This window comes from Melozone crissalis, unplaced genomic scaffold (assembly GCF_028551555.1).
Source record: "Melozone crissalis strain CALT ecotype California unplaced genomic scaffold, PUWL_Pcris_2 ptg000036l_1, whole genome shotgun sequence".
Classification (NCBI taxonomy): Eukaryota; Metazoa; Chordata; class Aves; order Passeriformes; family Passerellidae; genus Melozone; species Melozone crissalis.
Window position 1 is genome coordinate 8945120 of NW_026535814.1, and position 16014 is coordinate 8961133.

General features: G+C 40.6%; 1 protein-coding gene across 1 annotated transcript in view; it reads left to right on the forward strand.

Moving 5' to 3' along the window:
• Positions 1-3332: 3332 nt before the first annotated feature.
• The window catches only part of OXCT1 (3-oxoacid CoA-transferase 1), an 85075-nt gene continuing 72393 nt past the window's right edge, over positions 3333-16014 (forward strand). The window contains exons 1-3 of the mRNA XM_054283260.1: positions 3333-3779; positions 6883-6991; positions 8295-8385. Of these exons, the coding sequence (XP_054139235.1) occupies positions 3333-3779; positions 6883-6991; positions 8295-8385 (647 nt within the window). The remainder of the gene's footprint in view (positions 3780-6882; positions 6992-8294; positions 8386-16014) is intronic.

A 16014-nucleotide genomic window follows, 5' to 3' on the forward strand; every position in this document is an offset into this window, starting at 1 on the left:
TTAAATTAAAAGAATAATATTAATGAAATGAGCTCTAGTATTCTACTGCAATATTCACTGGAACAAAAATATTTGAGGACTTACTATTATCTGCTCAAGAAATCCTTAATGGATAAAGAACTGCTCTTGCCAAAGGGGTGTTGGTTCTTCCTTATTATGTAGCTTCACTATCCTTTCATTATTTGGTATCTCTCTCTACCTTAAGTTTAGGACTGTAAAAGGAAAGTTAGCAAAGAGATTCCTCAAGAGGTTCAAGTGTTGTTCCTTACAAAATCCTTGGCTCTCTGCTTCTCTCATTTGCTTTACATTTCCACAACCCTCTAGAAAATGGCTTTTAGGGTTTGGAAGGTTTTGTTATTTTTTTGTTTCCCAGTTTAATTTTGTCTTTTGTATTTATATTTAATTCTGTTTGAACTTACATTTGTTTAATCCCTGCTGACTTTTAACATATATAGTTTTAATTAGACTAGTAATTTTTTTTGTAATGATCTTCCTTTCACTGAAATCTTGTTAATAAGTTGAATATTTAAGTTCCCATGGCTTCCTAGTGTGATCATTAGTCATGCAGATAGCAGCCCTTTTGTCTTCCCCTAGTCATATATTCTGTAAGTGTTATGAGTTGATCTTAAAATTGTTGAACATATTACACAGAGCTCATAAGTATTTTCATATTCTCATCGTATTTGTTATTATTTAATGCTTTTAGGTCAACATAATGCGTTTTTTATCTTCTCTTTGTTTGTTTTCCCTGTAGCACTCCATTCTCACAGGAATGTGAGGATGCCATGAAGTAATGTTTCAACTTTTGTTGACCTGCCATCCCAAGTCAAGGGAATCAAATGACTCAAAGATGAGTTCCAAGTGCTCTTAAATGAATAATATAAATAATGCTTTAGTATTTTGAGTAACAATCAAAAGTACTGAAAAACCAAAGTCTTGTTTCAGAACTGGGACCTATTAACATGTTGAAGATAAGTTTAGGTGTTGCCTGTGTGATCTAGTTGCTGCATAGTTAAATGAGCTTTCCCTTCTCTTTGGCTCCATATATGGCTTACATACCTCAGTAACTGAATTTTTCTGTCAAGTTCCAATGGGTCTGAAAGAAAGGTAAATTGCTAAATTTTAATTAGCTAAAGTCTGGGTCAAGTATAAATGAATTAAAGGAAAAAAAAATCATTGAGAAACAAAGTTCTTACCTCAGAATTCCAGTTCTTCCCCCTGTGCAGGTAAATCAAACCTCTGAACTACCTGTTCACTCTTTGATGGCTTCTTTGGACAATATTATTTCACTGTATTGGTGTGCTGACTTTGACATCTTATGCTTGGTAGTAGTATAAGTAAGCTGGTGTTATACAGTGTATATAATGATTAACCTGTGGTAGCTCCAGAATGTCTACCTGCTAACTTGTTTTGGGCACCAAGGGTTCAAAACTCTCCTCATTTGTAAATGCTGTTGAATTTGGAAAGTGTTTTGACTCTCATTTACTGCTGTCATGTGATTTACTTCACTAAACAAAAATAATATATTGAAAAATTCTTGATCCTTTTAGAGACTTGTTTCACACTGGCTGCTTAGTTGTAGTTCTCATTGTATGAACAGCTTCAAGACATCTGAAGTAAAGGTTGATCTACTGTCCTTTCTAAGCTACTCCAGAAAAAAAAAATATTTTATCTACTCTTACAGTAATGTTTGGACCCTTTCTAAGCCAAAATAAAATGCTTGCAGTCCAAAGCATATGAACTTTGCAATTTTTTAAAAAAGGGGGTTAACATAATCTGTATCATCTGATAAGGAAAATTTAGTTAATAAACTAATTTATGTAAGTAGAGCAAGAGGTTTTGCATAACAGTGTTCCAAGGAGGTATTAATACTCATCACGATACCTACTGCATGCTGTTAGTCTCTTTCCTTCAATCTGCAAGGAGAAGCACAGTTGGAATCCCAAACAGGTCAAACTCCATGAAAAATAAATGGTGGTTGGGTATATAACAAATACTCAGTGCTGAACACTTTGATAAATTCTAGAATGCACTCTGTTGGTTTAAAGGAAGATAGCTTACTGAACTGAAGAGAATAAACTTTCCTTTGACAAGTTTTTCCATGCTTAGGGAAGTTTTGTCATGAAAGGAAACATGACTTAAGGAATTTACTTGTTTATACAACATTTAGGTAGAATCAAGGTTCAGAAATCCAGTGAAACTGTTATACTAATGCTTCATCCCATAAGAATACAAGCTGTGCTGTTATTTTGGTTTTAGTTTATTATGTCCCTGTAATTTGTAGCTTTTTTCACATGGCACCATCCCAAACTTAACTGACTAGCTAAATATGGTGAATAACTAGAAAACTACTAAAAACCTTCACAATAATGAAGGTGTCCCCACCACATTTCAGTGGCATCTGCAAGGTTTGCCTGTTATGTGAACTGTAAGTACAGGAACCAGCAATTTTCAAAATGTTTATATAAGAGAGTGGCAGGCCACAGGCCACCAGCAGCAAGGGGGGACCAGTGTTCTGAATAAAATGGGTGGGTTCTGCAGGAACATTTTGTAGACCAGCAGTACACTCTGAAGACCTTGTTTTCCTTGTAGGTTACCCTTCCGCATGCTGATTGCCATAATGGCAAATTACAGTGAGGCTGGCAGCTGCATTGGAAACTGCCTGGAAACAAGACAAGGGTCAGCATGACCTGCCAGAAGTGTGACCGCCCGTCATGTGCGTGAGGAGAATTTTTCTTTTCCTGCCTATAAACCAATTCTCTTATTTTTTCTGTGAATCCTTCTGTTGCATTGGGCATCTTTAGGGCATGCACTGATGATTAGGGGAATTTTTAGGAAGTGTAAGTAATAGCAGAGGCATATTTTGAACTCTCTCGCAGCAGCAAAAGGGCCATCAGTTCCCATCACGTGGCTGTCGCTTAAACAAGTATACATCTATTCTAGTAACATTTTCCCACCCAAACATAGCGTCCTGGTCTCTGTGAGACCATGTGCTTTTTGGAGTCTGGGTCACCCTGACACTGTGCTCAGGAAACTTAACCATTTAGGCTCTGCCCTTTGCTTAGTTCTTGTGCTTCTAGTCCTTGGTCACAAATGACAACACAGAAATTTAAGCCACCTTAACTTTATGGGGGAAAGGGCTGAGATGGCACATCTGAGTTATCCATCTGTGGTAATTGTGGAAAACAGGAAAAGGAAAAGAAAACCAGGAAAAGCTCTTGTTTGCTGAAGTGATTATAGCATTGTAACACTGGTGTGCCGCTGGTTGATAGAGTTTGCCCACTTGTGTTTTGCGCGGGTTCTGATGGTTTTGATGAACAAACCCGCTGACGATGGATCGGAGGTATCAGTGGAGCTACAGGAGTGGGGGCTGCTCCCTCCCGTGGGACAGCGCCCGGGACGGGCTGCCTGTGCTTGGCAGGCGCGGGGCGGCTGGACAGCTCTCCAGGGCCTCGCCGGAGCCGGCGGCTGAGGGGCCACCGCAGGCACCCAACCCACCCTCCGGCCCCCCTCGCTCGGCGGCCCCGCCTCGGGCGCACCGACGTCAGCGCACGTCAGGGCCGAGCCCCTCGCCCTCCCTCCGCCGCGGGTTCCGCTGTCCCGCCGCTCCTGCTCCCCGCGTCCCGCCTTGGGCTCCCGCAGCCGCCGCCCCAACTCGGCCCGGCTCCCGACCCCGCTCCGCTCCCCGACAGCCGCGCAGCGCGAAGATGGCGGCATTCAAATTCGTCCTGCCGCCCCTCAGCCGCCGCATCCTCCTCCCCGCCGCACGGAGGGCTGAGGTAAGGGCGGGGGGCGGCGGGGAAGGCGGGTCCGAGCCCCTCCGCCTCGCCCAGCCTGCCGGGTGACCTTGGCCGACACCGCGCTCGCAGGTGCCCGCGCTGGGGCCGGCGTGTGTGGCAGGGGTAGCCGAGCCGCGGGTGGGCGGCCGCCCTACGGGCCGGGGGAGGCGCTTCCCGCCCCGCCGGGGAGCTATGGCTTTGTTCGTGAGGGGCTTGTCCCGCGGCCGCCCCGCGGGCGGCGGGAGCAGGCGGGAGGGCAGAGCGCGGCCCCGCCGCAGGCCCGGGCCCGGCAGCGGGCGGGGATGCGGTGACCTTGAGACGCTGGCAAGGAGAGTTGGCTTAAGGTTTTTTTGGTCTCGTTTTTGCATTTAATTTATATTTATTATTTTAGATTCCCATCATTTTAAAAGGCAGCACAGTTACAGTGTGTCGCTGTGTATTGCCGTGTTGCTCTCACCGCCTCCTCTCCCGGAGGTGGGCAGCAGGTGTGCACAGCTCGCTGGCAGCCCCGCCATCTACTGCTATCCAGAAATGTGTGCTGTGCAGCCGTGCAGCTCCCTTCCTATGGGAAGCTTCTGCCAAATCTCGCAGATTTAATGGTTTCCAACCCACATGTAACCATAGCAAAGTTATTTTTTTTGTTTCTTCAGCCAGGACTCTCTCTGTGGCCTTTCTTAATTTATTTTATTTTAAAAAGCTCACCTTCTCATGCCTTTGTTTACTACTCCTGATATCCTAATGGACAAATCTTAGCACTTTCAGGTTTTGTTTTACTATGTCATATTTTTGCTTTTCCAGATAATTAAAATCTGATTATTCTAGGAAGGAGCTCATCAGTCCCTATGTTAATTCCTTAAACCTGCCAGAATTGTTGCCAGTTCCTGAGGTTTTAGCCTGCTGCCTCGGTGTGCAGGGAAGCATAGGTGATCGCTGGTGCCTCAAGTCCCTGAAAGCCCATTGCTCTCAGACACCGGGTGGGTAGGAAAGGGACGAGGAGAAGAACATATTTAGGATAGAAGAGCAGATACACTCATTGGAGACGTCCAACCTGCAAATGCACACTTGTGCTCTGTTCACCACGGTTGCCGGGAGGATTAAAGAAAAGGTACCACGTGGCCTCTGAAATACTTTCCTATGCATGGGTACAGGGGCACAGCAGAGGCCTAGCTTCCCTCCAGCCCTGGCACTCAAGCCCTCTTGCAGCCCTGTTGTACTGTGATTGCTAAAGCTGCCAGCACTTAATACTCCTCTGGACCTGCTCTGACAGGTCCCTGTCCTTCCTGTTCAGAGGACCCTAGAGCTGGATGCAGTGCTCCAGGTGGGTCTCAGCAGAGCAGAGCAGAGGGGCAGAATCCCCTCCCTGCCCTGCTGCCCACGGGGCTCTGGATGCAACCCAGGACACGTTTGGCTCTCTGGGCTGTGAGTGCCATGGCTGGGCCATGTGCAGCCTCTCACCCACCAGCAGCACCAGTTAGTCAATGAGTTCCTCTCCCAGTCTGTACTCAGGCCTGGGGTTTCTCTGATGCAGGTGCAGCACCAGCATCTGGCTTGTCCAGGTCTCTCTGGATGGCATCATATCCCTCAGGGTTATCAGCTGTGCTGGTTAACTTGGTTTGCAAAACTGGTGGAATGTGTAGTTGATCTCTCTTTGTCATTGATGAAGATATTAAGCAGTCTTGGTCCCAGCCTGAACCCCTGAGGAACACCAGGTGAGGTTCACAGGTTGGTAGTTCCTGGTGTCCTCCGTTTTTTATCCTTTTTTAAGGTGGGCACAATGTTTCCCTCAGGGAATTCTCAAGGGACTGCACCTGACTCTGTGACTTTTCAAGTACCATGGATCAGTGGAGAAACATTCATGGTTTAATTTGGCATGCAGAAGGCTCTTGCAGTTTTTCTCCCATGACATTGTTTCTTATGACCCACATACTGATTTTTTTTATTGAGCCCATCAAAGCAGAGGAACATCAGGGTATCCACTGGGAAGGAGGTAAGCTTCCATTCAGATGCGTTTTCTTAATATTCAGTATAAATTCTTGCAGCTTTAATTATAAAAAGAGAACAGCTTGTGTAATATTGAAACTGAGCCAAAATTTGTTGCCCTCGTTATAACTGTAGGTAACTCTTAAGGTAAGAGCTCTTCAGGGAAGAACTGGACTATTGTCTTCAAAGTGTGTAAATTGCCTTGTTTATTTATTAATTTTTCTCTCACAATATAATTTTTTTCACTCTTGCTATCAAGCTAGAATTTGAAACACCAGTAGGTAGTACTTTAGCTTCCAGATTTTCTGAATTTATTGAGACTGTTTCAACATAGTGACTTGGGTGTCAGTTTTCCTTCTGGTGCCTGAACAAATACTTGAGTAGTATTAATGCATGGTATTAGTGGTAAATATTAAAGAAAAAAAGGTAAGTGTGGTCTTAGTACATAACAATACATACATAAGTTATGATGACTGCTGTGTAATGGCTTTGCCCTGTGAGGTCCAGGTTTGGGGGTGGGATTTATGTTGATTTCCCTCTTGCTCTCCATATTTCATGCATTTCTTGGAGTCTCCTTGATTATGGACTGTTATTCAACAACGTGAGGATCTCTAAGGCCACGTTAGAAAGTTCTAAGACTGCACAAGGAAACTGGGGGAAGGTTCACTCTAAGGGTGTCCCTGCTTACCATACTGCTGGTACAATGCTGTCCTTCCTATCGTTCTGTGGCTTCCACTCAAATTTTGTGGTGGTTTTGTCCTTCTTTCAGCAGTTTCTGATTATGTTTAGTGCCTGGATGCTTTTGAAGCTAATGTAGCAATATATAGGTTTAAGGAGTCTGTGGATGGCTCCAACTTGGGCTGAGGAATTGCATTTGTAAATCTGTTCTCAGAAAGGCACAATTTGTCGGTAATTCAGGATGGAATTCTCTTGTTTTTGGCGCCTGCACTTTACTTTCCTTCCTTCTCACCCCTGCTCTCCCTTCCCCTCCCCACCCCGGTCTAGTATTTACAGCAGCAATATCTTTTTGTATCTATTTTCCCCTTATCTAGACAGAGGCAAGTCTTCATTATAAAGCCAATGCCTTTTGTTCATTCACTTGTTTCTTTTATTGTTGTTGCAGATCTGTGGATGCTATTTTTCTACCAGCTGTCATCGCAACACCAAATTTTACACTGATCCTGTTGAAGCTGTAAAAGATATACCCAATGGGGCAACTGTACTTGTTGGTGGTAAATACTGAAATTCTTTAGGGTTGCAAGCATGTTATGTTAATGAGATACTTTTTACTCATTTACCTTGTTTCTTTTACTATTAACTAATTTGAGAATCCACGGAATTGCATGATTTTTTAAAAATGCCCTTCTGTTCATGAAGGGCATACTCTTTCAGTGAGAAAATCCAGGTTGTGTCATAGGGAAGGGGCAAAACCTCAGAAAAACAGGGTTTTTTCCTGACTAGCAAAAACCAAAAACTGGACTCTATTTGGTTGAATCCAGAAAATGACCTTGGGAGTTTTCAGGATAGCATTGTCATTTCACATGGTTTGATTATTTTATGTTTGCATTCTCTATATCCTGCACAGTCTCTGGGTCTCTGTGACCTTCAACAAACTGCCTAACCTGTTTCTGTGTTAGGAAGTGAAGATAACACTTATCTACGTTGCACTTAATGTTTATGTGTGGCATTTCCAGTAGAGTCAAGAAGTTGCATCATACTAACTTTCACTGTGACTTGAGCTTTTAGATATTGTAGATGCTTTCCACAATTTCACGCAGTTCCATCTGCATTTAAAAAAAGTGATTTAACTATTTCTTAAGTTGTTCTGATATTGCAGAAGGAATGAACGTAAGATTGCAAAACACTTCAATGGAGATATATAATTATGGAGGCAAAATTCCTTCTGCAGGAATTATGTTTGTTTTTGTTGTTGTTGCTAATTCATGAAGAAAAGAAGATTTAAGGTCAAGATAGGTTGGCCTTGAAGATCTGAGGGGTCTTTTAGAACCTAATTGTTTCCGTGATTCTGTGAAAAGGTAGTCCTTGTAGTGTGACATGGTATTTCATTTTAGAGGTGCTGGAGTCTCTCAATTGGCAGTGTGAGGCTCTTGTGCCTTGGTGGAGATCTAGATTTTTGTGATTCTAGGCAGATATCCTCCCAAGGGTGTTCAGACTCCCAGTCTTTTATCACCTAATTACACAGGCTAAGCAATGGGATGTGCAGCAGAGATAGGAAGGTTGAATGGGTAGAAAGAGAAGGAGGAATAATGGTTACAGGGTTGAGGACATGTGGAGAGCCATGTGGAGCACTTCCCTAAAAGCCCACTCTGATGGGTAAAGAGCTTTCTCCAAACTGGGAAGTGTCCGGTGAGTGGGAGATTCCAGTACTTCCAGAGGAAGTCTTTCTGGAAATGTTGATTTATTTAATTGACTAAGGAGTTTCTCAGAACAGATTTTTAATTCCCATACTTCTAAACATTCTATGTTCTTTCAAACACTTGTCACATAATAAATATTTTTTTTTATTTTGTGTAGGTTTTGGATTGTGTGGGATTCCTGAAAACCTCATTGGGGGTTTACTGAAGACTGGGGTAAAGGGATTAACAGCAGTCAGTAACAATGCAGGGTAGGTATTCATATGTCTGTGGTTTAATAAGTACAAACTAAAAATTCCAATTATGTGAAAAGGCTGATATATATTAAAAATATCTTTCTTTTCAACATCATAATTTTATATTAACCAGACAGCTTGGTTTGAAAGTGTTATTTTTGGAAGGAGCCCAGGAAGCTCAGTACTATGTGTATACTCGACTTTGTCAAGGACCAGTTGTCATGGTGTAGAGTTGCAGTTATATTACTATAATATTTTTATTTAAATTTTTGTGTATTTAACTGGTTGACTATAACTGTAAAGTCTAACTGAGAGGCTTTAAATCTAGTATCAGTGATTTTGTGTGTATGGTTTTTTGTGAAGTTCCAAATGGGTATATATTTTTAAACTCAGTTTGGTGCTTTCTGACCCTCTTACTGTATTTGTTACTTTAAAAAAAATTCCAAGCAACACAGAACCAGCAGAGAATACCTATGATGAATGAATGGAGAGTCTCTTTAATGAGTCTTCAGATTTTTGATTTATGTTTTTAAATGTTTGCCCCTTAAATTCATGTGGGGTTGAAATTGAGAATACTTCTTTCATGTTTAATTTCTCATCTTCTCATTCAGGCTAATTTTTACACAAACTGTTCATTATAGTTACATAATAAGCTCCACAATACCTAATACCTTATACCTCCACAATATAGATATATATAAGCTCCACAATATCTAATGATCCCCATATACATAACTACAGCCACTTCTGTTGAAGTGCATTGATGAAAATATAAATTAAATAAAATAAAAATATTAATATGTAAAATATTAATGGCACATTTATTGGATAACAGAGTTTTTTTTTTAGTATTTGGTACATACACAGTCAAACTTAAGCTCCTTAGAATCTTGTGGGAAACAATTTCTGGTGGATGATAAAAAGAAGAAAGAAAGAAAGAAATAATTTTGCATGGAAAGGTCAAGCACTAGAATAGAGATCATTAACTTCCCTCATAGTCTTATTTTTGAATAACACACATATATTTGCAGATAGAGAGGTTGAACGGATGTTCCTGAAGGGGAGGTGAAAGTCTGAATATGAGTAAAGGCAGAAAGAGGAGCACTGTGGAATAGGATGAAAAGGAAGACATTTTGTATTGTATTCTGAATATAGTTTCTGATGTTGTAGGTTAGAATTAATTTATGTTGGAATAATGTTAACTTTCCTGAAAATTCTTTGGATTTTGAGGTGGAAGTGATTTCTGTAGAAATTTCCACTGGCTGCTGGCAGGAAAGCAAAATTTAATTCCTGTTTCTTGAACTAGTTTTGCATAACATTCATGAAAGCCTGGAGAGTTCCTCACAGAACAGTGTAACAATTTGAAAATGCTCAAGGGCATCTAGAGTTTTTTTCTAAAAGTCTAGTTTGTAAAAATACAAGTTTTACTCTTCTGTTGGGCAGTATAATTTATTTTGAAATTTAAATAATAATAAAATAACTGTTTAATCTATCTTTGTATTTACTGTATTACTACTATGTGGAATTTAGCCTGTTATAGTATGGTAGTGTTTGGGAACCAGGTTAAAACACAACTGCTGTCAGAAATAAAGTCAGAATTCACATAACAGCAATTGATACAATTTCTGATCTTCTAATTAGCCTGTAAAAAAGCCTGCTTTTCTAATACCATGTGTCTTCTTAGCATCTTCTAATACCATGTCCAAAAGTTTAGTGGTATTATCAAATATTGGAACACCAATAAATGCTTTTAAAAATGAAGGAGGACAGCAATCATATACCCTACAGCAGTTGTATTCCAAGCAGTTGTATTAAATTGTTCCTGTAATGTTGAGGTGTCAGGCACTTTGTGGAATGTGTAATTTGCCACTTTCAAATTGCCATACGGTTTAGTGTGCTTTTCTTTGGTGACCTTGTGTTGCAGTTGATGCCTGGCTGTGTTTCAGTTTCTTGACTGCAGCTGTTTTCTTCTCCCCAGCTCTTCCAGCAAATAGGAGGTAATTGGTCGTGGTGAGGTTTTCTTGTCCTGCAGGGGTTAGCAGGCAGCTTGTAATTGGAGCAGGGAAGGAGCCAAGTGCATGTACAGACAGCCTATTCTGGAGAGCAGTGCAGCTGCATGGATTAAGTCACATGCCTTTCAATATGTGAGAACCATGGAATGTTACAGGGCTGTCTGTTTATAACTAAAATAGCAGCAGTGGAGACAGCGATTCACTTACATCTAAGGGAGAGCAGTAATTAGGAAGTCCTGAAGTGTTCTTGCCAACTTTTCTAGCTGGAAACAAGGTTCAGCAGAGCCTAGAAATGCTTGGCAATGTCTGGAAACAACTTCAAAGGAGTAGGATGTTCACAAGTTCACATTCTCCTTACTGTTCTGTACTGCAGTGTAATTGGGAGGAGATTCCTCCTGCAAAAACTTTTTCAAATCATGTAATTGCTGGCAAGTGAAGTCTTGATTTTGGCCTCTTTAAGGCTTTTCAATGACAAGTTGTACAGTAGTGTGATGAGGTGCTCAGCTTACTGTCTGCTGCTGCACATTATGCCTGTGCTCATGCTGTGTGCTGGCCAGCGAAACAGCACCTTTAAGAGCAGTTACTCTTTTGCCAAGCCAAACAAGGCAAAGTGTTTGAAAGTGAAGCAGTTCAAATATCCAGTACCTCTGGTATTTACACAACTTGCTGCAGGGGAAACTGAAGCTTGTGAACCAGGACAATAGTGCAAGATAACTGCGACAGATAGGTATGCTTCAAAATACATCCTCTCACACCTTCTCCTATAACTTGTTTTGCTTATGTTGTTCATACTCTAAATGCTTTATTTACACTGTGTTTTTGTAAGCCCTTTAAATTGAGAGTATTCCGTCTCAGTGGGCTACCAAAATCCATTTTATTATGGATTTTCTTCATTCTTGTTTTAATTTGATTCATTCCAGATTTCCCAGTATTAAAATTAATAAAAATATTTCAAAATAGTAAATAAATGAAAGTAAATGAATTGATAAATAAATAAAATTTTAAAATCTCATTTTAAACATTGGTTCAGTAAATTCCCAAAATAGCTGTGATTAGTATACCATACCTTTTTGGTTGTTTTCTCATCTCCATGTAACTTCATGGTATCTTGTTGCATTCTGATTGGAGGTTGCTTGGAACTTGGGACTTGGATGTTTTGGCTCAGCTAAAATTAGGCTCAGCTTTGGCTCAACTAAGACTTTCTAATGCAGGCTACTGTTGTTTCAGGGCCTGTGTTGCAACAAAAACTATAAACCTAGCCAAATATTTTAAATGAAAGTTTAAAAGTGCATGAAATTATTTTTTTAATTCATTGTGCTTAATAAAACAGATAAATAATTTTGGCTATAATCACATACTGAAATTAGCATTGTATCTACTACCTGAATAGGCTGAATTTTGCAGACTGGAAGTGAAGCCTATTATTTGTGATAACTGTGTGTGTAGTTTGATTGTTTTATCAAATTTTGGTTTTGTCTGGTTTTGAGACTTAAAAATGCATCCTTTTTGAATGCAGTAGTTTTGAATAAAAGGTTTTCACTTACACTAAAAGTAGAGAAGTCACAGTTAAGATCATAATTGCTTATCATCTGGGCGATCATCTGAAAGAAGACTGACAGCCTCTGTCAGATTATCACTGGTTCAGACTGGGTTCTTATAAGGCATTATCAGCTTTTTGAACCTTTGGTCTCTGTATTCTTTTTGGAGGTCTTTTAATGTTAGAATATTATGCATTAGGAAGGAAAAGATGGCTTTGAGATAAGCATTTGCACTTTTGAGCATGATGCCTGAATGCCATTACTTAGCTCTGTTAAGAAAAATACTCTTGTTTTCCTAATGGGTTGGGCTGTTTGTGGTTCCCAGATCCCCAAAAGACAGTATCTGTGGGATCAGATGCAGTGGTAAACTTACTGCACCCCATATTCTAAAGCACAAAATATATCTTTATATTCTTCACAATGAAATAATTTGGATTTAAGACAGGTTTGATAAATGTTCTGTAAGGTAAAGTTTAAGGTTATCTCATTTTTCAGTTGTTGCTTTGAATGGTACATTTCTGTTAAAACCAGAATGTGTCTGCCATCTTTGATGTGGATTTTGCATGGTTTTTCTTGCATGTAACTCATGTAGCTTAATTCCACTGTTACTGTTACTAAAATATCTATATATCTATATGTCTGTCTGTCTTAATATTACTTATGCTTACTAAAAACATATTCAAATGTAAATATGTATGTAAAAAAAGACCATCATGTGGAAATTGCATTTTAAATTCACAGAAGGTTGTGAAGTTTTTTCCATATAGTATTAAGTATTGAGTCGTTTTAGTGGTACAAATTAGATAATCTCTTGGTTCAGAAAGTTAAAATGTAACTGAAAATGTCTGTGGAACAGGCAAAGAGGCGTGTATGTACACAGAGATGGGATCAAGGTGATGCTCAGAGTGTCTTACATTGTGTGCGTCATTTTTGTATATTTATAAGAAATTCTTCAAATATCCCAAATTTGATATATTTTCAGAAATTAAAAGAAGGCCACCTGTGATTCTTACCTCTCTTGGTAGAGAGAGAAGAGTGGAATTATGTAAAATCCAGCACATGGCAAATTGCCAAAATCAGGAGACTATATATTTTCAGTGAACTTGATTATTTGAATTTGATTTTTTTTCTAAATTGTCTGCATTCTTTAAAAAAATCTAATCAGGTGCTTTATTAGAGCTGTTAAATTGCTGACACTGTTTGAACTGCAAATCCCTGAAAATCTGCCTAGGTCATCTAGCTAATTTTAGTGTGGAGGTGATTTAGGATTTTGGCAGGGCAGGTTGTTCTAACTTTGTACTACGTGGAACTATTGAGAAATCAGCTGTGGAGATAACTTTCTGGTTGTGATGACAAATGAACTCAACAATGGTTGATGGATTGGTTGTAGAAATGACAAAGTTAAATCTATCTTTCGGCTTGGTGACTTTTGAAGTGCGATGCATTCATGATGAAATTTAAATATTTATCAGATTAGTTCTATACGATATACCTTCTCTGTGAAGGAAAAATATGGTACATTTTAGACATTCTGAATAGAGTTGTTTGACTTGCTATTTTAAAAACACAGTACACCATTTCATACCAGAAAGGAAGGCGGAGAGGGGAGGCTGCTGCTGATGTAACCACGCAATCTGTGGTATTTCTCCTCTTGGGAAATTATCTGCCTTGCATGGACTTGGCCTATATGCCTGCACCCATCACTGTGACAGCACAAGAGCATCATTTTTGGAGGAGGATGGTGGAGGAACAATACTGCCATTTTGCTGTGAGACTCAAAAAGAAGTTATGAGAGCAGAGAGGACAGAGTTCCCATGAGAATACTTCAGTAGCAGAAAGACAAGGGTCCAATGCAGACACTGCAGAGAAGGAGTAGAGGGAGAGTAAGGCTCAGGAATGCCAGGTTGTACACAAGGCTTTGTGATCTTCCCCTTCCCCTTCCGCTTCCCCTTCCCCTTCCCTTCCCTTCCCTCCCCTTCCCCTTCCCCTTCCCCTTCCCCCCTCCCCCCCCCTCCCCTCCCTTCCCCTCCCCTCCCCTCCCCTCCCCTCCCCTCCCCTCCCTTCCCCTCCCCTCCCCTCCCCTCCCCTCCCCGTCATTGTCTCCTGAGCAGGACCACCGTAGCATATAGCAGCAGCCATAATTCCCTCTTCCACCTCTCTTTTCAGTCTACAGAGAGCTTCTTTTTTCTTCAGAGAGCTTCATCCTCTCTTTTTTTGCTTTCCATTTAGCAATTTGCAGTCAGACACATGGAAAAATGTCCTAGGAAAAGAAGGTGCCTGAAGACAGTGTCAAGGCATTTGGCTAAAGTCAAGAAACAACAAGGCAAATAGGCATTATATCTCTGAGTAATTTACCTTTCTGTGAGCTGAATCTGTTTTTCTCTGTCTGTTAACTCCTATTCCTCATCTTGTTATCATTTTTGGTACCCTTTGGGAAGTGAGGGACAGAGAAGGAGAAACACAGTGTCATCTGAGCTGGCTCTTTAGTAGCCGTACAGATGGGGAAATTATGGTGGGACAGTGTCATTGTTATGAGCCAGCTGTAAGATTGGGGAAGATAAGGTATAATGAACTTTTATATGATTATCTGCATTAATTTTGCCCTGGGTGTGCCTGCACTTTTGTTCAGTGTCTTCCAAGAAACACCATCTAGTAGGCATTTATTAATTTTCTGCACAAAGGCCGTTAAGGATCTTTCTGGTGCAGCCAGGATTATACTTTATTTTTGTGGACCTAAGAATGTGTGTCCCTGAGAACTCAGGTGGTACCTCCATCCACATAACTTTCATGTTGGTAAAGTTTCATACTATAGTCAGGCACCCCTGTAAGCCTGAAAGCTTAAGACTCTACTGCTAAGAAATGCCACACAGGGAATGATTGATGCATTCCTTTTAGTTGGGAAGCATATCTGGTCTTCCTTAAGAATTGTGGACCTATCAGAAGGCATAATTGCATGTAACTCGGAGCAAATCCTTTTGAAGACTGAAAAGCTGAAGTTGCAAATAAAATCAGCCTCTCATCTTCTACATGGAGAATGTCAGAGGAAATTGGTTCCTTTCCTCACCCCTAGCCTATTGCCAAGAAAATTTCTAGCTCTGGAACAGGTCCGTCTGTTATCAAGTTTCATGCTTCATTATGTAACACTTGGAGCCGATGAATACCTAAAAAGTCTGCCTGTGTATCTCCAGAAGCTGACTGGTATCTTTATATAAAATGTTTTCCTGGAGTAGAACCAACCATTTATGTGCGTTTTTTGGCAGCAACAGCTAGTTGCAGAAACTTTAGTTTCTGTCTGAGGTGGAGCCTTGCCACAGGATTCTCATTGCATGCTTTTCCTTCTCAATCTGTAGTCTTCAGGGGTGGTGTAGTTTTACCCTCCTATCCTTCCAGTTCCCAAATTATGAGAGAAGGAAGATCAGGGGGTGCATCATGTTAGCTCCTTGATCAACATATTTTAATTCTCCAAAACTCAATGTATTCATTTTAATATTTCATAACTAACAATTTCTGGTCATGTGTAATCTCCCAGGAATATCAGCTTCTGGAGAATCTTTGAACAATTAGTAGAGGAAGCTATCTCTTTAAGAAGTCTAGAAGGAGACCCTCATTCTAATTGATGCTGCGTTCCTCCAGTAAAGGCAGGTGGTCTGTTCTGACCACACCCACATGTTTTAGAAAAAATAAATATCTTTACAAAGGCAGAGAGAGGGGAGAGTTGTAATTGTCTTGTGATGTTTCCTTTTACACAGCCCCCCCAACAATAAGCCATTGTGTGTTTTGTGCCAGAGTGCGTGACATTCCAAGTAGCCATTTTTTTTCTGCTTAAGAATGCAAATTTTTATTTCCTGCTTCATCAGGCTGTGTAGGGCTTGTTGGTGTCTGAGGCTTTTTACCAGTTTGGAAAGTTAGGTAATCTGTTCTTCCTGTGATGCTGTAGAATGTGTTATGCTTGAGGCACCAAAGAAGAAGGGCTGAGAGCAGCAGATTATTGTTTATCTGCAGTAAAATACCGACATGTTGTCTTTGACTACTTCCAGTACACTGGAGATGTGTGGGCTAGATCTGTCTGGGAGTCATATTTGGTGAATTTTTTA